General features: G+C 47.9%; 7 protein-coding genes across 7 annotated transcripts; 5 read left to right on the forward strand and 2 right to left on the reverse strand.

The window, feature by feature from the left end:
• Nucleotides 1-507: 507 nt before the first annotated feature.
• On the forward strand, nucleotides 508-2,548 carry N7481_011839 (5'-methylthioadenosine/S-adenosylhomocysteine nucleosidase family protein; the record flags this gene model as incomplete). Its single annotated transcript, XM_057271058.1, has 3 exons — nucleotides 508-1,495; nucleotides 1,569-2,186; nucleotides 2,250-2,548. 3 exons carry the CDS (start codon nucleotides 508-510, stop codon nucleotides 2,546-2,548), a joined length of 1,905 nt encoding a protein of 634 aa, XP_057118232.1.
• A 1,908-nt stretch (nucleotides 2,549-4,456) lies between these two features.
• On the forward strand, nucleotides 4,457-6,252 carry N7481_011840 (tetratricopeptide repeat protein; the record flags this gene model as incomplete). The annotated part of the gene is made up of 2 exons (XM_057271059.1): nucleotides 4,457-4,680; nucleotides 4,734-6,252. The coding sequence occupies 2 exons, from the start codon at nucleotides 4,457-4,459 to the stop codon at nucleotides 6,250-6,252; spliced, it is 1,743 nt and encodes a 580-aa protein (XP_057118233.1).
• Nucleotides 6,253-6,471: 219 nt separating this feature from the next.
• On the reverse strand, nucleotides 6,472-7,733 carry N7481_011841 (Zn(II)2Cys6 transcription factor domain-containing protein; the record flags this gene model as incomplete). The annotated part of the gene is made up of 2 exons (XM_057271060.1): nucleotides 6,472-7,571; nucleotides 7,625-7,733. 2 exons carry the CDS (start codon nucleotides 7,731-7,733, stop codon nucleotides 6,472-6,474), a joined length of 1,209 nt encoding a protein of 402 aa, XP_057118234.1.
• An 820-nt stretch (nucleotides 7,734-8,553) lies between these two features.
• Nucleotides 8,554-10,149, forward strand: N7481_011842 (uncharacterized protein; the record flags this gene model as incomplete). Its single annotated transcript, XM_057271061.1, has 1 exon — nucleotides 8,554-10,149. One exon carries the CDS (start codon nucleotides 8,554-8,556, stop codon nucleotides 10,147-10,149), a length of 1,596 nt encoding a protein of 531 aa, XP_057118235.1.
• A 1,876-nt stretch (nucleotides 10,150-12,025) lies between these two features.
• On the forward strand, nucleotides 12,026-14,962 carry N7481_011843 (uncharacterized protein; the record flags this gene model as incomplete). Its single annotated transcript, XM_057271062.1, has 3 exons — nucleotides 12,026-12,104; nucleotides 12,167-12,326; nucleotides 12,391-14,962. 3 exons carry the CDS (start codon nucleotides 12,026-12,028, stop codon nucleotides 14,960-14,962), a joined length of 2,811 nt encoding a protein of 936 aa, XP_057118236.1.
• A 1,443-nt stretch (nucleotides 14,963-16,405) lies between these two features.
• On the reverse strand, nucleotides 16,406-17,356 carry N7481_011844 (asparaginase; the record flags this gene model as incomplete). The annotated part of the gene is made up of 1 exon (XM_057271063.1): nucleotides 16,406-17,356. The coding sequence occupies one exon, from the start codon at nucleotides 17,354-17,356 to the stop codon at nucleotides 16,406-16,408; it is 951 nt and encodes a 316-aa protein (XP_057118237.1).
• A 2,441-nt stretch (nucleotides 17,357-19,797) lies between these two features.
• Nucleotides 19,798-20,322, forward strand: N7481_011845 (uncharacterized protein; the record flags this gene model as incomplete). Its single annotated transcript, XM_057271064.1, has 1 exon — nucleotides 19,798-20,322. One exon carries the CDS (start codon nucleotides 19,798-19,800, stop codon nucleotides 20,320-20,322), a length of 525 nt encoding a protein of 174 aa, XP_057118238.1.
• Nucleotides 20,323-20,508: the final 186 nt, after the last annotated feature.

The raw sequence follows: 20,508 nt of genomic DNA on the forward strand, positions 1-20,508 counted from the left end.
CTGTGAAAGTATGTGGCTCAATCTAATTTCCCGAACCCCTGGACTCCCAGAATTGAGCCGCATACCACTTCATCCCTTGAAAGTTGGGGCTTGTTCCTACTTCACTATATCGAGGTGTATACACGCCCTGAAAACAAACCCCAAAGCAACGGACAGTTCAATACCAAATTTAATCTACGAACAACTGCAAAGACTCTGAGCGTAAACAAGATCAAATTCTTCCCACATCGTATTCCAGCTTTGGCCCTGACTCTGCTGCGCCCCGATCATCCTCATCTTATCTCATTGGTTATGAGAACTAAGTTATGCTGAGTCCAAGGCGACGTACGTAACTCCTGCATTGCAACCCTCTGACCGCTTCATTCTAACCAATCTCAGCCGCAGGCTAATGTACAACAAATAGCCAATAATGCCCCAAGGTAATCTTCAAGCTCTCTTTCCCTCGCAACCATTCTGATACTTATCTACTATTCTATGGTCAATGAATGCCATTCTTTGCAAACCATAATGATGTCCCCAGATGACTACACCGTCGGATGGATCTGCGCCCTCCCTTTGGAGATGGCTGCAGCAAGACGTGTTTTGGATGCGACTCATCCTCCACTTCGCACACCTCGCCACGACCAGAATTGCTACCAGCTAGGTGAAATTAATGGTCATAATGTTGTTATCGCATCCCTGCCAGCAGGGATTTATGGAACGACCTCTGCAGCAGTCGTCGCTACCCATATGTGCGTAGCATTTCCCGCCATCCGGATCGGGCTTATGGTAGGCATCGGAGGCGGTGTTCCATCACTCGGTACAGATATCAGGCTTGGCGATGTTGTCGTCAGTCAGCCGCAAGGACAATTTCCCGGTGTTGTTCAGTATGATACCGGTAAAACAATGTCGTCTGATCAATTCGAGCGTACCGGGACATTGAATATGCCTCCAGCTGAGCTTCTCACAGCACTGGCAAAGGTTCAAGCAACCCGTATGGTAGAAGGCAGCGAGCGATTTCAGTCATATATCTCAAAGGCAGTGGCTACAGAGACGCAAGCAAGTCCAGATTCTTTCCACAGGCCAGCGGAGGGACACGATCACCTTTATGATGCTAGTTACACTCATGAAAATTCCGCCAGTGACCGCGCCAACTGCGATGAATGCGACCGTACCAGAATCGTAGCCAGGCGGCCACGGACCTCGGAAGAACCTCGTATACACTATGGAACCATTGGGTCGGGCAATCAAGTCATGAAGGATGCCCAAGCTCGAGATCAACTTGCTGGTCAACTCGGCATCTTATGTTTCGAAATGGAGGCTGCCGGTTTGATGAACCATTTTCCGTCCTTGGTAGTGCGTGGCATTTGTGATTATGCAGACTCACACAAGAATAAAGAATGGCAAAGATACGCGGCTCTGGCAGCAGCAGCTTTTGCTAAAGAGCTTTTATGTGAAGTGCCAGTACATGCATACAATGATGGTATCACTTTTGGCAATGGTTCATTCACGGACGGTAGGTCTATACCGACACCTCAGATAATGTTACTGGTGGTGGTCCTTGGCTGACAGTTGAGAATCTAACACAGATGAATTCGATGTTCGATTCAGATCAATCGACATGCCTCCTGTTCGTCATTTTGTTGGCAGAGAAGCGGAGATGGCTCAAATAAAACAGGTTCTCCAGCCTGACAGCGCAAAGCAGACTGTTATTCTCCTTGGTATTTCGGGGATCGGCAAAACGCAAATTGCTCTGGCATACATCATGCAAAATTTGCACAACTACTCCGCCATATTCTGGCTCGATGCCTCTGATGAATACCGTCTCGCCTGTAGCTTTCTGGAAATGGCAGATCGCATAACCAAAGATCATGACTCCTTATCTGCCCTTCAGAAAATCGTTTACTCGCGCAATGCCACTGCCGCTGTTCCCGCAATCAAAAGATGGCTTAGCTTATCAGGCAATGACAAGTGGCTCCTGGTGTATGACTGCTATGAGGTTGATGGTATAGCCGACGCCGATGACCAATCTGATGCATGTGGCCTTACGAGATTTTTTCCAGATGTACAGCAAGGGCATATAATAATTACCACGACAAATCCAGGCGTGAATCTGGGAACCGAAGTACCAGTGAAAAAGCTTCGTAACACGGAGCAGAGTCTTGAGATATTGTCTCGAACTTCAGAGAGACCAGATCTAGGCAAAGGTAAGTGCCTCAAAGTCCGGAAGTGACTTTTTTAATCTTTCTTTTCTGACCTTTCATGACCAGAGCCGTATGCTCATGACCTAATCAAGGAATTGGATGGATTCCCACAGGCCCTTTCCAGTGTTGGAGCCTACATCAAGAACAGTAATATCAGCTGCCGTGACTACCTGGAAATTTATCAGGCTCAGTGGTCGGAGCAGGTGCCGGAGAATCCCCCGCCAACATTTCCAGTACATGTCGCATGGGAGATCACCATGAAAGAAATCAATCGCAAAAATCCAAATGCAGCATATCTAGCGAATTACTGGTGCATTTTCAGTAACCAGGATATTTGGGCTGCACTTCTACGACGTGGGGGGTAGTACCCCCCCTTGCTGATATTGGGCGAAACCTTCCGACTTTCGTTAAATGTATGAAAATTCTTTGCCAGTATGGATTGACTGAAGTTGGACCAGACACTACTAGTGGCATAACACCTGGGGTTCCAGGGTATTGCATGCATAAATGCGTACATCAATGGCTCTACTCTGTCAACAGCCGCAGGCCATTGTTTCACGAACAAGCAGATGAGGTTCTTAACTGCGTTGCCTTATATGCATGTCGCAATCGGGGTAGTCTACTTGATTGCCGTCAGGTTCTTCCACATGCTGACCGTTGCTTACAACTCATAAAGTGGAACGTCATGGGACAGAAAATGGCTCAGAATTCCACCTACGGTCGTCTGTATTCCTGGCTTGCGGAATACTACCTAGCGGCTAGTCGTTGGGTGACCGGCAAATCTGGTCTCTCCTCTGCGGGTGACAATAGTGTTCCATCTCAAGGCTCTAGGCTTTTGATGCGATATGGGTTTTCTCGAATACACAGATACATTGCGGAATCACATTCAAGCGATCTAGATTATCTTGGAGTTCCCTATCCAGAGAAACGCCATCTCTGCAAAGTTGAAGAATTGTGTTTGCGCGCCTTGCAGATGAGTGCCACGTCCCCTCTACGCGATGACCACGGAAGACAGACGCGACTCAATGCATACGTCAACCTAATGATAGTTTATGATAGGAAAGGACACCTCCTGAAATCCTTGAAGTATGAGTACAAGATGCTGTCTCTCCAGTGTCAAGCCAGCGTACAAAAATGGTATCAAAACACGCCTTTCCTGCTTTCTTCGTTTTTACTATTCGGCCGCAATTTCATTCTCCTCAAATGGTGGTATTTTTACTGGGTCATGCTTGTGATTTCAATTTTACACGATTGTGCTATTGCCTTTGCTACGGGTTTCACGAATAAAGCTCTTTCGGCTGTTTTGATTCTTGGAATTTGGATTTCCTGGCTTGCTACAATTAGACGGTTCACGGCAAGGTGGATAACGCTTGTACTGTGGGCCGGCCTAACGATCGCTTCGGGTACGACAGATGGATGGCCTTCCAGTCTCAGGATTAATCTTTGCTTGCAGCTGTTCTACCTGGTTCCTATTCTTATGTACGAGGGGCTCGGTTAGTACTTCCAAGACTTAGCAGAGATTGCAGCTTGAGATGGCAAGGTTGTTGTGAGCTTTAAGGGGATAGTTCAATGGAATATCTTTAGCACAAAATATGATTCAAACTATGAGATTTGCATCATTCAATCCAACGGCACCGATTACACTGAACTTACTTCATCTGCCGCCAACAATTCCCATGCTGTCTGGACTACGATAGTCGAATAATGTTGTCGAGTGGAATGTGGGGATTCCAGCCGAGGCGGCAACGTACGACGATACATTTCAACCCTTATGGGCAAATTATGATCATGGATGCGGATGGTTCGAATAAGACAGTTCTTACTGACAGTATGTCGGAAAACTCGATGCCACTTTATGTTTCTAATTCAGAGTATTTCGATTGAGATGGACAAAGATAGAGGCGAACGGCGATAGTGATAGATTAGAGAGATTTCTTGATCACAGTCTTTTTTCTGCTTGATTTCTACATCGAAGGAATGATACATTAGTTAGTTAGTAGGAGCAAGTATGTATCACTATTAGCCTGTAGCTAAAGGCAAGCCCAAACTTCAACCGCGTCCAAGCGCGGAATTGACCCCCGCAACCAATGCAAATCACCTCGGCCCATTTTAAACCAACCATCCGCACCGCAATAAAACCCTCCGACGACACAACTCGTCGAGTCGCTTGGACAGATGAGCTCATTTTACTAAGCTATTAGTTGATCTCGTCAATATCAAGCTATCTACATCGACATCAACCCGTTTCGCCGATTCGGGCGACCTTTTCAAGCATGGGCTCAACCGGACCCGAGTATTCGTATCCCTTGCGCACTTCCAAAGACCCGTACTATGATCTCGGGTCATTGAGTCGCAAGATTAGCACCGTGTCCGAAGAAGCGCAGACTTGGTTCAATCGCGGTCTCATTTGGACATATTGCTTCAACCACGATGAAGCAATCACATGTTACAAACAAGCCATCGCTCACGATAACGCCTGCGCAATGGCTTATTGGGAGTGTCGTTCTGTTCTGGCTCCAATTACAATAAAACCTGGGCACTTTTCGATAGTGCCGATCGCATAAATGCTATCAAAAATTGCTTCGTTTATTCCCAGGCAGCCCTTCAACGCGCGGGAAATGCTTCCCCGTGGGAACAAGCGCTCATCAAAGCTTTGGCTATACGCTATCCAAATGACGACCCTAATAAGGACTTTCTGGCTTGCAGCAAGGCCTACGCAGATGCCATGCGCAAGTCATATCAAACCTTCGGCCACAGCGACTTTGACTTTATCACACTTTTCGCTGACGCGTTGATGAACTGTGCTCCGCGCAAGTTGTACGACGCTGCGACGGGATTGCCCATCGCATCATCGCCAGTCTTCGAAGTCAAATCTTTGCTTGAGAAAGCGCTGAAACTACCTGGTGTAGAAAAACACCCCGGGCCCGCGCACATGTATATTCACCTCATGGAAATGTCTGCCACGCCCGAGGCTGCTTTGCCTGCCGCGGACATGATTCGCGACTTGGTAGCAGACACCGGCCATACCTACCATATGCCCGCGCACATTGATGTTCTTGTAGGCGACTACAGACGTGCTGTGGAGTACAATCTGAAGGCAACGATCGCCGACGACAAATATTTCGCGCAGAGTGGTGGCCTGACTTTTTACAGCTACTATCGTCTACACGACTACCACTCACTCATATATGCGGCGATGTTAGCTGGGAAATCCAAGGCTGCATTCGATGCAACGGACCGCATGGAAGCAACTATTACCGAAGAAATTCTGCGTGTGGAGACTCCCATGCTAGCAAATTGGATGGAGTTCTTCAAAGCAGTGCGCGTCCATGTTCTGATTCGCTTTGGAAGGTGGGACGAGCTCAAGGCTCTTGAGCCTCCCGAGGATCGAGAATTGTACTGTGTAACTAATGTCATGAGACATTATGGCAAAGCCATTGCCTACGCGGCCACGGGTCAAATATCCGAGGCTGATCAAGAGCGAGTACGCTTTGAAGAAGCGTCAAAATTGGTTCCGCCCTCGCGACTGGATTTTCCCAATAAAATAACCGACATTCTCAAGGTGGCATCGGCAATGTTAGATGGTGAGATAGAATATCGACGGGCGAATTTTGAGACTGCATTTGCTAGGCTACGCGAGGCAATTGTCTTTGAAGATGAGCTACCTTTCGCTGAGCCATGGGGATGGATGCTCCCGGCACGACATGCCTACGCAGCTTTATCCCTGGAACAAGGACACGTTGAACAGGCCGCCCAGGCTTATGCGGAGGACTTGGGCCTGTACCCAACGCCCAAACGTGCACATCAGCATCCGAATAACGTCTGGGCTCTGCATGGTTATCACGAGTGCCTCGAGCGACTGGAGCGCCTTTCAGAGGCGAATATCATCAAACAGCAGTTGAAACTGGCCCTTGCCGAGGCGGACGTGTCCATTACGTCCTCTTGCTTTTGTAGGCTTGGGGTGGTAGCAGACAGTGGTGAGAAGGGAGGAAGAAATGGGGTTGTGAAAGGAGTTGCGAATGGCATCACGAATGGGAAATGCTGTTCATCTACTCCGAGCTTTCAATAGCAATACTTGTCTAACAAAAATAACCTCTTATTCCAAGGTTAACCGTAATGTTATTTCAAATTCAAGTCCTGAAGCCAATTCTACCTATCCTATGAGTAAATGTTTCATCTTGTTCAATCGAATTCACAACTCCATTATAATAGTATTATTTGACAAAACGCCTTAACAAGTACAGAACAACGCTCATGGCTCAGACTTCCACCCTATGCTGAATAAATATCAGGAAACCGACTCAACAACCTGTCCAATCATAGACTGAACCTCATCCACAATTCTAAAGCAAGGAGTCAACCTCCTCGAAGCAGCATTTTGCGGACAAAGATCAAGCGGATCATGATCAAGCCCATACTCTTCCTTTCTACACCGACCCTCAACATCGGGACAAGTCTCATGGCCAACCATATGACGATTCTTCTGTCTCTGCGCAAACTGTTTTCCCACGGAGATAAGCCGATCGGCATCAGCTTGTAACCCATGCGTAATAAATTCATGAAACCGCGCTCCGTCAATCTTGAACCCAAGCTCGGATCCGATTTCCAGTCCGGGGATGAGATATATCGTCTCGCTTTTACTCTTCTCGTCCAGGTCGGTGCAGTATGTTCGGAGCCATTTTAGATATTTCCCGTACGTCGATGTTACTTCGAACATGAGTCTGCCAATCAACAGTACGTTTTGAACTGTTATTCGGGGCGGCTTGGAGACGTCGTAGCAGATTGGACAGGTAAGTAGTCTCTCCGTGAGTCCGATCCCGTCGCGCAGATTGCGGATGATGTTGTGTGACATTGTCGCGCGACTTAGGGCCCGGACCGAATCTGAGACTTCCTCGTCGCATTGGCAAGATTGCGGTGATAGGGGTGGTGAGATGCAGGCTGTTGTTGTCGTTGCTAGTGACATGTCTGATAGACCTTCGTGATGGTGGTCGAGGTGGGAATTGGATAATGGGCCGATGGGGAATGTGCTGAAATCTAGCGACCCGGAGAAATCGAGAGAACAGGATGAGCCCAGGCCGCAGTTGTTGGACATTTCTAGTGGGAGTGGTCCGAAGTCGCCATTGCCCATTAGCATGCTTTCGACTTGGGCTGATTCCATCGGGTCGTGTACGATGGGTGGTGAGAGCTGGAAACAGCTCGGTGAGATCGGACGTGGTTGGGGTTCTCTCGTTGCTAATTCGCGTTCGCATTCGCGATCTGCTTGCTCGTGTCGGGGTCGCTTTCTTGGACGGCCGGGGGCTCCTTTGTCTTGAAATTTACATTGTAGAGAGAGATTTCGACAGCGTGAGCAGCCATTTCTCTCGCCGGAGCATCGTAGCTTTCTCGCTCCTGGGTTGGAGGTCAGCATTGCAGATCATTGGGAATTTTCCGGGTTGACTTACGACAGGCTTCGCAGGACTGTCGCTTTTGCCGGAGAGTGCTCATGCTCATGCTCATGCTCAAGCTCGGATTCATGCTCATTCTAGGGACTGGCTCTGGGTAGGCCAACATGAGGTCTAAGGCTGAACTTCTGAAGCAGTTCGAAAGGTGGCCAGGCCAGTTGGAGTCGAGCGGGGTTGGCCGCAGTCCGAGGGCCGATGGAGATGGAAATGATGAGGGAGATGGAGATAATGAGGGTAGAAGTATACACAATATACAAATGTAGAAAATTCTTGTCAATTCACATTAGGTATCATAGGTAGAAACTTGAATCTTAGAGAAAATGAAGGAGACGATTGTCGTGGTATACAGTAGTTGGAGAGTGGCAACGCCATGTCAAAGGAAGAGGAGAGACGTCAATCACGACATATTGCAGCCATATTTCCTCTGGAACTACTCCGACTAGAGAGAGCTATGTACGAGTACACGGAGATACGGGGATTCAACACTATTCCTGGCTTTGTCTAGCAGAGAAATGTGATGAAAAGAAGTCATTGAACGCAATATGAGTATCCAACAATCAATTTGTTTCTCTCTTTCACCACAATTCTTTTCCAGTCCAAATTTGAGGTCTGAGAATTTTTCAAGAGTGAAAATTCCGACCTTCAAGTGTCCCCCGTTAGCAATTAATAGCGCTGATAGCGCCATCCCATCGTGGGGCTTTGCATCGTGTTGATGCGGAGGATTTCCGGGGTTGCAAAGGAAAACCCTCCGACCGAACGAAAAACATCCGAGTGGACCGTTGAGCAGCAACACAGCTTGTTAACTTGTTAGCTTGTTAGTTTGTCTTCCAAGTTTGTTTGATCTACTAGTATTATGCTGACGCAATAAGCTTATTCTTGAAATAGCTCTAGAAAGCACCTCACAGCCCAGCCCAGCCAGCCTTGCCGAAATGACAAAGTCGATCACGGCCCACGAGCTACGACGCCACTGGCTCAATCACCTGGAAATCACCCTGCTGGACGTTCGCGAAGAAGGACCCTTTTCCAATGCCCACCCACTCTTCGCGCTGAGTGTGCCGGTCTCCGAGATAGAGGAGAAATTACCCCCATTAGTGCCGCGACGCGCGACTCCCGTGGTTGTCTACGATAATGGCGAGGGCTACGTCGAGCGAGCTGTAGCTCGCATTGTCGCATTGGGATACAGCGATGTCGCTATTCTGGAAGGGGGTCTAGTGGGATATACGCGTGTAGGCGAAGTCTATCGCGATGTGAATGTGCCGTCCAAGGCATTTGGGGAATTGGTCGAATCGATCCGACACACACCGTCACTGTCAGCCAAAGAGGTAAAGGAGTTTTTGGCTCGGGAGAAAAATGCGGTGGTGTTGGATGCGCGGCGCTTTTCAGAGTACTCAACCATGAGTATTCCGCGCGGTCGCAGCTGTCCTGGTGGGGAATTGCTCTATCGCATTTTCGAAGCAGCACCGTCGCCGGATACTACGGTCATTGTGAACTGCGCGGGTCGCACGCGGAGTATCGTTGGGACGCAGTCGTTGATCAATGGTGGGATTCCTAATAAAGTCATGGCATTGCGAAATGGAACCATTGGATGGACACTGGACGGTCTGGAATTGGAGCATCGCAAAGCTGAGCGCATTCCTCTGCCATCTCCGGAGGCTTCTCTTAAAGCTAGACAGCATGCCGAATCCTGGGCACAACATGTCGGAGTGTCGATTATCAACGGGGAGAAGCTTGGTCGGTTGGCAGCGGAGGAAGAGCGAACACTCTACCTCCTCGACGTGAGGGACCCGAACGAATATGTTGAGGGTCATCCAAAGGGATTCCAAAATGCCCCGGGAGGTCAATTGGTCCAGGCGACGGATGAATGGGCAGGCGTTCGCGGTGCTCGCATTGTGTTATACGATACGGATGGGGTGCGAGCCCGCATGACGGCCAGTTGGCTGCTACAGTTGGGATGGGAGGTCTATGTCCTGGACGAGACATCCAGCGTTACTCGTACGGTGTTGGACAGTCGGCCCAGGCCAGATCCTCCCCAATGGAGCCCACCGGTGGATACGGTCGCGATCTCCATCACAGTTGACGAACTGCGAGCCCTCACAAACGCCAACGTGGTGGATCTCGCACGCAGTCCGGTCTATCGCCAGGGCCACATTCCCGGGGCATTCTTTGCATCGGGGCCGGAACTGACTCGCGATTTGCACGCCGTGAATTGTACGGGGCCGATTGTGTTGACCTCGCCCGATGGGATGGTCGCTGCGATCAATGTGGAGTATGCGCGACAGGGTATTTCGCGCGAGGTTGTATATCTATCCGGTGGCACCAATGCCTGGATTGCAGCGGGGCATGCTCTGGAAAATGAGACGAGGTGGCTTTCGGAACCAATTGATGTATATCAACGGCCGTACGAGGGAACCGACAATGCGCGCGAAGCCATGCAGGGGTATCTTGACTGGGAGTATGGACTGGTGGGACAATTGGCGAACGATGGAATCTCCTGCTTTCACGTTATCCGAGAAAGGGCAGGGTAGAGCGAGGTAGCTCTCCATACAAAATAGGTAAGAAGGTACATGGAAATTACACAGCTTTCCCTCTATTTCGCGTATGCTCTATTGCCTTTCACCGTTTCTGGCAGTTGTCGTGCGGCAGATCACCTGATAGTGGGGGCTAAGAGTAAATCTGCGAGGTAAGAGCGACTCTCGTGAGGACCCTAAGGTTGTTTTTGGTCAAAGAAGTGATAAAAGATGTATTTCATACAGGGCCGCTCGAAATCAGCTTCACCTGTTTATTCTTTTTAAAACTTTTTAAACCCTTATCTTGCAATCGACTAGTAACGGTACACTCAGTCGCGATACAAGGTGGACGTGGGGATCCCGGTCGATCTCGATTGAATAGCGTATAATGTCCGCCCATGACGTTGATTGGCTGGAGACGTCGAGGTCATTTTTAGCACAGTTTCCTGAGGGGCATCTCCTACTTGAAATGGAACTATCCAGGCCGTGAAGGAGACAGGAGTATGAAACTGCAGATTATGTGAATAACAGCTAGCAGATTCAAGACAACGTTATGTATGCTCAGTTGCTATATACTTGGATTTTCCTGACTGGTTTTAAGATGAGGTTCTTTTAAAATAAATTTCACCAGCTAGACTTGATGATTCTATCTCAACCCTGAGGAACCTAAATGGCATCGAATCTCTATACTGTACAAAGCTTTACATACCGCTGTGTCAGTTTTAACGGATATCTAGGAAATTACGAAATCACTCAACCCTGGAATCTTATGATTATTAGTTCATCTGTCAGCCTTAAATGATTAGCTAAAAAACCGCGTTCTTGACCGTTGAACAGTATGTGAGAGTTGAAGTACTGTAATTTGAGCAAATTTTTGGTGTGTACAATAATTATAAAAATAAAATTATCTAGGACTCTTACATCAACAGCCTTTCAACTACAGGATGGATAACTAAAGGTCCTATAGTGTTTTGATTTGGTTAGCTTACGCGTACTTTGACCGTTAAATACCAAGAGAATTTCAGCGGTTAGTTGATCAAAAGTCAACAGTATTATATATAAGCAAAATTAATTAGGTGATTATAATGAATAGGAAAACACATTTTTTGACCGTTAACTACGTTTAGGCTAAAGAATAACTAAGAGCGGGTAATTTTCACCAGGAGTGCTTAGCAAGATTGAAGTTGAAGGGTCCTTTTTGGTGGATACCCGCATTTACTGCCTAGAAATGGTACATCAGTCATATGGAGTTTAGTGTCAAAGCGATCCCCTGAGGAACAGAAAAATTTCGGCTTGCCCTGGATGTGGCCTTATGTACAACTACTCTCTCACTAGGCGCTAAGTCTAAAATGGCTAGTCTTAGGCTAAACCGAGGAATGTTTAGTTTCAGATTGCTATACGTGATGTCAGGATAAGGGGTCATGTCGTAATGAAGTAAAGTGAAGGTTATGGTCCTTAGCTATTGTAGGAGAATAGCCTTTCGATAGTAGTAGACCAATAATCCATGTGGCCTCGATATTATATCAAGAAATGATGTGGGAGGAAGTTACATTCGGTATACAGCAGTGGCCATGAAATAATTCTAGCAATGATTGTAGGTGTATGCTTTTACCCCGCACTTATCGGTCGATTCAGCCTCAGCAGGCTGAGGTGGCCCTCTATCAACAAGGGCGCTTAATTTCCGCTCTCATCTCTCCTATAATTCTGTGATTAAGCTTGAGTACAAACCACAGTGGTGGCGGTTCGGTCCAGTGAGTTATATCCAAAGATAAAACAGGAGCATCTCATCACTCTCAACACCCTGGCCACACGATGCGGAGGCTGAGAATAAATATTCTGCCAGTTTCTGGAAGCCCTGACGATGATTTCTTCAGGTACGCATTACGAAGACACTATGTCCTCTATATCGTTCGGCAGCAATAACTGGGGGATGCAAGTGGGAAACAATTATGGAGCAATCTATCTGCCTCCAGGTGAGGTTTACAATACATAGCTCCCTATCTAGCCAGGACTAATGACCGTTTTTGTGGTGGAGACCAACAGAAAGCCCCGCCCCAGCCGTGCTCTACAGTGCCTTTTCAGAAGGATACAATGTTTGTGGGCCGAGAAGCTGTGATCCGTGCGATCAAGGAAAAACAAACGGCGACCGGCCAGCGTCATGAGCGGGTCGCATTAGTAGGGTTGGCCGGCGTTGGGTGAGCTGTCCCCATCATAAAGCCTTTTGGATAAAAATTGATAATTAGTATGCCTGCCATTCAGAAAAACCCAGACAGCCATCGAGTATTCTTATCACGTGCGAGAATCTACACCGGACACATGGGTTTTTTGGATTCACGCCAGCAGTGCGGCGCGGTTGGAGCAGGGCTACCAGCAAATTGCGGCAGTCGCGAAGATTCCGGGACGGGATAATCCGAATATGAACCTCCTCCAGCTTGTCTATCAGTGGTTGTGTGATCCAGGTAATGGGCGCTGGCTGATGGTGCTTGACAATGTGGATGACGATGGTGTCTTTTTCAGTGGCAATGAATACAATGATCGAGGCCCACGGATATTGTTCCTGCCTCAGGCTGTCCATGGATCAATCCTGACCACATCGCGAAATGAACTTGCGGCACGGAATCTGATAGGAAAGGATGGTCACGTGATCGAGATTCAGCCAATGAACGAGGAAGAGTCCCTCACCCTTTTACGGGCAAGGATTCCGGCTTCTCAATCTGGAGGGTCTGGAGAGGATGAGAAGGCGCTCGTCCAGGTACTTGAATATATTCCGCTGGCAATCACCCAGGCAGGGTCTTATATTGCGAATCGGTCACCTCGAGTCTCAGTCTCCCGGTACCTTCAGTTGTTCCGCGAGAGCGATTCGAACCAGACACATCTTCTTCAGCACGAGGACGCCAAAGACCTCCGGCGGGACCCCAGTATTCGGCATGCGATCATTACAACATGGCAGCTATCGTTCGAACAAATCCATCGTGAACGGCCGGCAGCGACGGATTTGCTGGCTTTAATTAGCATGTTTGATCGGCAGGGGATCCCAGAAAGCCTCGTCCGTGCGGATGATGATGAGCTCCAATTTGAGGATGCATTGGCACCATTGATCAGTTATTCACTTGTCCGGATTGAGACTGAAACAGCATCCTTTGATATGCATCGACTGGTACAATTATCAGTCCGGAAATGGCTAGAGATCCACCTCGAACTGGTTCGGTGGCAAGAGAAGTCGCGAGCCATTATGGCGCAGATGTTTCCCTCTGGACATTACGAGACCTGGACGGAATGTCGAAGGCTACTTCCACATGCGAAGGAGGTGATAAAATCGGTATCTGATGTCCGTGGAGATCAAATGCATGCGGCCACAATTTCCTTCCACTGCGGATGGTATTTAATGCTTCAAGGGACATACAAAGAAGCGCAATTTTTCCAGAAATCTGCATTAGACGCAAATGAGAGGCTGTTTGGGCTAGACGATCCGAAAACGCTCCTCAGTGCTAGTAACTTTGGTAATGTGCTCCTCAGACAAGGGAAACATGAAGAAGCGCAAGCGATGCACCAACGGGTGTTAGAAACACGAACGAAGGTGCTAGGATGCGAGCATCGCCGCACACTCTTCACTATCAATTACCTTGGCTTAGTGTTCTCCGGGCAAATGAAATATGAAGAAGCAGAAGCAATGCATCGGCGGGCATTGAAAGTACGAGAGAAGGTTTTTGGGTGTGAGCATCCTGACACGTTGACAAGTATCAATGATCTTGGTAACGTCCTCTCTAACCAAGGCAAATATAAAGAGGCAGAATCCATGCATCAGCGGGTTTTGGAAGCAAGGGAGAAATCGTTTGGGCGTGAGGATCCTGAAACACTCACCACTGTCAATGACTTTGGTATGGTTCTCTTTAGGCAAGGGAAATATAGAGAAGCAGAAGCAATGCACCGACGGGCATTTGAAACACGAGAGAAAGTCCTTGGACGCGAGCATCCTTATACACTAACTAGTGCTCGTGACCTTGGCCTGGACCTCTCCCACCAGGGGAATTATCCAGAGGCGGAGGTGATGCATCGACAGGCATTGGAAGGAAGAAAGGAAGTTCTCGGACGCGAGGATCCTAGTACGCTTACTAGCGTCAGTGACCTTGGGAATGTGCTCTTAAGGCAAGGAAAATATGAAGAAGCAGAAGCAATGCATCAATGGGCATTCGAAATACGAGAGAAGGTGCTTGGGTACGATCACCCTCACACACTCACTAGTGCTAATGACCTTGGCCTTGTGCTCTCCACTCGAGGGAGATATAGGGAGGCGGAAGCAATGCATCGACGGGCATTGGAAGCACGAGAGAGGGTCCTCGGACTCGAACATCCTGGCACACTTACCACTGTCAATGACCTTGGCTTAGCTTTTTTCAGGCAACATAAATATAGAGAGGCGGAATCAATGTATCGACGGGCATTGGAAGGACGAGAGAAGGCGCTTGGGCGTGAGAATCCCCAGACACTCATTAGTATCAATGACCTGGGTAACATCCTATCCAGCCAAGGGAAATTTGAGGAGGCAGAAGCGATGCATCGGCGGGTGTTGGAAACACGGGAGAGAGTGCTTGGACGCGAGCATCCTGGCACACTTACCACTGTCAATGACCTTGGCTTAGATCTTTTCAGGCAAGAGAGATACAAGGAAGCGGAAGAAATGCACCGGCGAGCGCTGGAGGCACGAGAGAAGGTGCTTGGGCGCAAGCACCCTCACACGCTCATTACTATCGACGGCCTCAGTAACATCCTCTCCAGCCAAGGGAAATACAAAGAGGCAGAAGCGATACGTGGGCGTGCGTTCGAAGCATAGGAGGAAATGCTGGGACGTGAGCATCCCGACACGGTCAAAATTGTTGGTCACCTCAAGGGAGCGCTTGGGGGACAGTAAATACAATGAAACAAAGCCGATGAATTGAGTTGCGCTAGAATGATAAATAGAGGCATGTGGATGTGGGAATCCACATAGCCACTTCTTTCGACATTCTTGTTGTAAACAGCTGATATGCATGGGAAATATGAAGATGATTCATCATTCTAGATTACATCAAAGCATTGAGAGCAAAAGGCAATATACAGGACCGCTCGAAATCAGCTTCACCTCTGTTTTCTTTTCTTTTCTTTTCTGAACTTTATTCCTGTGGTACAGGATTGGTGCTTCCACATGGCCAGCATGAACACAAATGTGAATCCTATCAAGCTTTCTGAACTAGCATTCATATGCGTTGGATACTCAGTTCCAAGTACAAGTGATCACAATTATACACAGCTAGAGCAACGGCTTATTCCACACGCGAATGCTTTACGTGATGGGCGATACCCTTCAGATGACCTTTTTGTTTGGGGAGGATTTCATAGATTTGGAAATCTCTACTATGATCAGGGGAAGCTAAAAGAGGCAGAAGAGATGTACCAGCGAGCACTAGCAGGCTATGAGAAGGTCCTGGGTCCAGATCACACTAAGAGCCGGCGAGTTCTGGAGCTGCTAAATCTGCTAAAGATCACAGACATGATTTAATGCTTCATGGTTGATCTATTGTCACTACGCTATCTTCTGAAATATGGGCTCGATTCGTAAACAGAACACTTCGCCACTGTTAGCTTAAATAACACTTGAGTCTCATCATTGCGAATGCACGACACATCTATTGCACAATAGAGCTAAGTTTATATAAACATCATATACCATATGAATTTGTGGTAGAACCTTTAGTGTCAGGATTCAAGATAAATTCCACTGGTTGTCTTGGAACAGTTTTTCGGTGCAGGTATCAGTCAGTAGTGATATATTCAGAGAAGGAATGAAGGCACGGCTTCCTATGGCCATTGTGATATCTGTCTGTCCGTAATTGCAGTCCCTCGGAATGCATTTTGAGGCATTCTTTCAGGCGCTAGGAATATTAATTGAGGCTTGCTGTGTTACGAGGAATCCAGATTGGAACTGCTCGTCACTTTCTACGTGACATAAACGAATGGGCCACATCGATGAAATCAAAGTTTTCACTTGACCAGACCGCCGAATAATCCACAACAGCGCCCAATTAACGGCCATGTTCTTTTTCAATACCCCAGGTGTGGCTGGCTCCACGGAGGGCTCACTGACTTTGTCATATTTCTGCAGGTTTCGAAGGTGTCAGGTGTTTTATTCAATCTGAGCATGGCGAAAATTAATAGACTTCGAATGATCTAGAATGCATTTTATTGTACAACATGTTAAACTCTAGTCAAGAAGTATCAAGCGACTGAGATTGTGCTTTCAATGCTCTAATGAGGGAGCCTGTAGCTTGAAAGCGGGAGTAATTTGGCCAGTAACGACACCGGCTGTATTGGTGATTGCCGGACGGTGAAAAGCGTCGAGATCCTTTCGCATTTCTGGTGATCTGATCCCAAGTTGTTCCAAGATTTCCAATATTGCGGAATACAAAATCGCAATATTCCCGTCCTCAATTTTAAGAGATATGCCCACTGCACCCGTTGCTCCAAGCTGTGCTGTCTGCTCTGATGCTCGAATTCCTATTCCGTAACAGCCATCTGCGCCAAGCTTACCAATCAATCTTCCATGAAATGCCTGCATGAGCACAGTGCAGAATCGCCCATCTCCACCGACCAGTTCTGGGTACTGAGTCATCGCATGAAATATTCGGCCCAATTCTTGCGTTCTTGCTGATGTAGGAACCTCCGTTTTCATTTGGTGGTCGGCCGACGCAGCAATAATGGCATAGAGTCTCCCAAGACAGTGGAGGGGAATTGCGGGTGCTGGAAGGTTGCACCCATCAATTCCCCATTTCACATCTTCAGATTCGAGGGCGCACAATTCCCGAAATACACGTTTTACTCGTGATTGAAGGGGATGCGTTGAAAGATGATAAGTCGCCATGTCTGCACCGATTGCCTTGGCGCCGGCAAGCATACCAACATGTTTGCCCGAGCAGTTGTTGCACACTGCCGTGGGATTGTAGTCGCGCTTGATCCAGCCACGATTCACTGAGTCCGACAGTGCCGAGTGACCTCCACAACGAAGATCCTCTTCTTTGGCTTGGACTTTCGCCAACATATTGACAGTCCGGGCAATGTGTTGTTCCTCGCTGCTATGCGACGCGCACATTAAGGCCAGGTCGGCGTCGTCAAACTTGAACTGACTGAAACCACCCGTCTCAATGACAGCCAAAGCTTGCACTGGCTTTGCCGTGGAACGAATAAGCGTCATTCGTAATGGATCACCAACACAGAAGAGGAGTTTTCCAGTCGCATCGACGACTGCAGCGTGGACTTTGTGTCGATTTTCGACCACTCCACCCCTCTCGAAATGACATCGTTATTTCCAATGCTCATTTCTGGTGGCGCGCAAGGAAGTATATGAGTTCTCAAATATACAGTAATGAAGAGAAAAGCTTTCTGTTAGAACTTGTTAAACCTTTTAAGGATGCTCATAAAATGATTATGAGCCAAAAATTGTCCTTGGACCTTACTGGTCTTGGCAAGGATTTCCGAGCCTCCTGCGGGAGCCATACCGTCCTGCGGGAGCCTTCCCGTATTGGGACAACAAATGCGAACCTTGAGATTTCGCGCACGTTTTCTGGAAGGGTTCGAAAGCTTTACCTAATACGGTGGGTCTTCTCAGATCTCGAGTTACGTTATATGTTTCCTTTGTGAGTAGATCTCCACCGCGAGAGCATATCAAGTAGAGGATCCCAGTTAGGTTGTGAACTGATAATATGAAAATACTCTCTAAAGCCACGCAGAGAAATATATGCAATATGCCGGTGTAAATTTTTCTCTACCCACTGAACCATATCTAGAGTGGACTATTACTATTCTGATTGTAAGTAAATTTTGGGCGCCACTGAACCCGAAGGCCGATGTCGAGGACAAATAGCTAAGCCACACACCACACCGGTTTTATGCCATGCTTGATGAGGATATCTCGGTTCTAATTCTCATACCCTTTATGGGATCGAGGCAAATGTTAAGGTGGCGAGAGTTATGCTTTGTGGTGAGCAGGGAGGGATTGTGGGAGAATTGGGACCGTGAGCAACCGTATATTCTTGCAAATGATAGTGATGGAACGCTCGCTACACTATGTCAGTTTGGGTATTTGTGACATAGTCAGTCTTTTCTTGCTGATTATTATGTGTACAATCATCTCACGCTGCTACGGATTCAGATTTCACGGCATCTCGCAACGATTTAATGGGCCAATTGTTGCTTGAAGCCACTTTTGTTGGGACGCCGACACGGCGGGGGTGGTTACTCTTGGATCAATAATCATAAATAGCATTACAGGTGTCGTCTGTTTGAAATCTTCCGGTCCAACTTCGGAATATAACTAAAGATACGGGAGTAGTTAACCATATCTGTGAAAGTGTGTTAGGCGTCTGAGTCAGGTCTTGTTTTGTATCCTTAACCACAACTCAATTGTTCAATTTAACCCTCTACTCAATCTGGTACTGGATATAGTCCGGAGATTATTCATCCCATGCACTTCTATCTATACGTTCAACCATAAAATCAAATCTCTGCTGGTCCGGTAGATGTTGATACAAGGAAGGTGAACATTTACCAACTATATCCTCAGAATCAGATGAAGGGCAGATTACTGATGGCGTCTATTCACAGTCTGGGTAGCCAGAGGTAGGGGCATACGAGGGAGTCCTTTCCTACAGATTGGGCAGTTCAGGTCGGTAAGTATAATCGTCATCATTATCGTCGAAAGGAGTATAAGTCATCCCCCCAAGGCAGAAGATACCACTAAGGAGTCTATTAATATAGTTGTGTCAGCTTCTACCAAGTGTGTTCTGGGGCGTAAAGAAGAGAGCACTGTGGCTGACAGGCCGAGTATTACAATAAGCGGGTTCATGGGTAGTCTGTAAGGACAGTAAGCAAGTAATGCAAGTCACTATTTGCAGGTCGGGGCCGAGTAAGCCCCCCAAGACGGACTTAGACATAGGAGCAGAAGGGAAGTGACAGGTCGCCAGACTCCCGAGGCGCTCCCCAGCTCTGGTGTTTGACTTGTTTGTATCTCCATGGAAAATGTAGATCACTCATACAGTTACAAGACAAGGCACCGTATTTTAATAAAAGGAAAGCACGGTATCGAGACTGGTACAGGAATATTTTTATTCCGAGTGTCTTCCTAATATAGTCTCGTGCTTCTTGGCAGTGGGGCTAAATAATTACTGCAAGAGTGTAGGCGGTTGCACCAGTTTCGGGACGTACTGTAGAGCAGCGCGGAGCAGCGAACTTGTAATTCACATGTGAGAGAGTCGGAGTCTCAGCGTGAGACAAAAACACCCCAGATCGGCCGCTAGAAACAATCGCGTGAGCCTAATCCACCTAGCCCACCACCTCCACCCTGGGACGACCGGTGAGTGGTCTGGATGAAAGGAAGTCGTCGCAGAGATGTCATTTCAGGGAATCTCTCCGCGGGGCAGAAAGGGGGGCGCGTAATTTAGGAATGTTGGACTGCCTCGGTCCCGTCCGAATGCAATCGAATCCTCGGTTGAATGGGGATGTCTACCCAAGAGCAGAGGGCATCCTGCAAAAACAATCCTTTAAATACGGGCGACTCCGGGGTTTACTCTTTCTCTACACCCAATTGCTCTACTCTTTCTTCCCGCTCTGCCATCTATCATCACCATCATCATCACCATGTCTCCCGCCGCAGTTTCCCCGCCTCCCTCCACCACAACTTCAACTACATTAAACTCTCCACCACCAACACACCCCGATAGACTCCACGTCAATCGCAGCCCCAAGGCTTTCGGAAGCGGTGCAATTTCCCTCGTCGACCTCCCAGCCGGCTCCCTCTTTGCGAAAATCACAGGAGACACCCCCGGCACAAAAGCCTACACCAGCGTGCAAACTGGCCGTGATACCCACATCGAGCTGAACTCCGACCTGGTCTATTGCAATCACTCCTGTGCCCCATCGCTAGTCTTCGATATGTCGCGCATGGAGGTCCGCGTCGTTGATGACAAGCCTTTGAAGAAGGGCGATGCTCTTACCTTCTTCTATCCCAGTACCGAGTGGGAGATGGATCAGCCCTTCCAGTGTATTTGTGGTGCGGGGGAATGTCGGGGATGGATCTCTGGTGCGAAGACTATGCAGCCGGAGGTTTTGGATGAATATTGGATGAATCCACACATTGCGGGGCTGTTGAGTGAGAAGAAGTAAAGTGGTGGGGTTGATCAAGGGGAGAGCAGGCTCTCCCTGATACTATACAGATGGGTGATGATGAGATGAGAACTTGAAAGCAAGGAGTTATAGAATAGAGCAGTGCTGAAAATTGATACCTAGAAATATACTATGCTATACTATACATTCACATTCAAGAGAAGCAAAATATGAAGCCGAACAAAG

The sequence above is a fragment of the Penicillium waksmanii genome, assembly GCF_028829765.1.
Source record: "Penicillium waksmanii strain IBT 27052 chromosome Unknown utg000009l:1.0-4314994.0:1.0-4318279.0, whole genome shotgun sequence".
Classification (NCBI taxonomy): domain Eukaryota; kingdom Fungi; phylum Ascomycota; class Eurotiomycetes; order Eurotiales; family Aspergillaceae; genus Penicillium; species Penicillium waksmanii.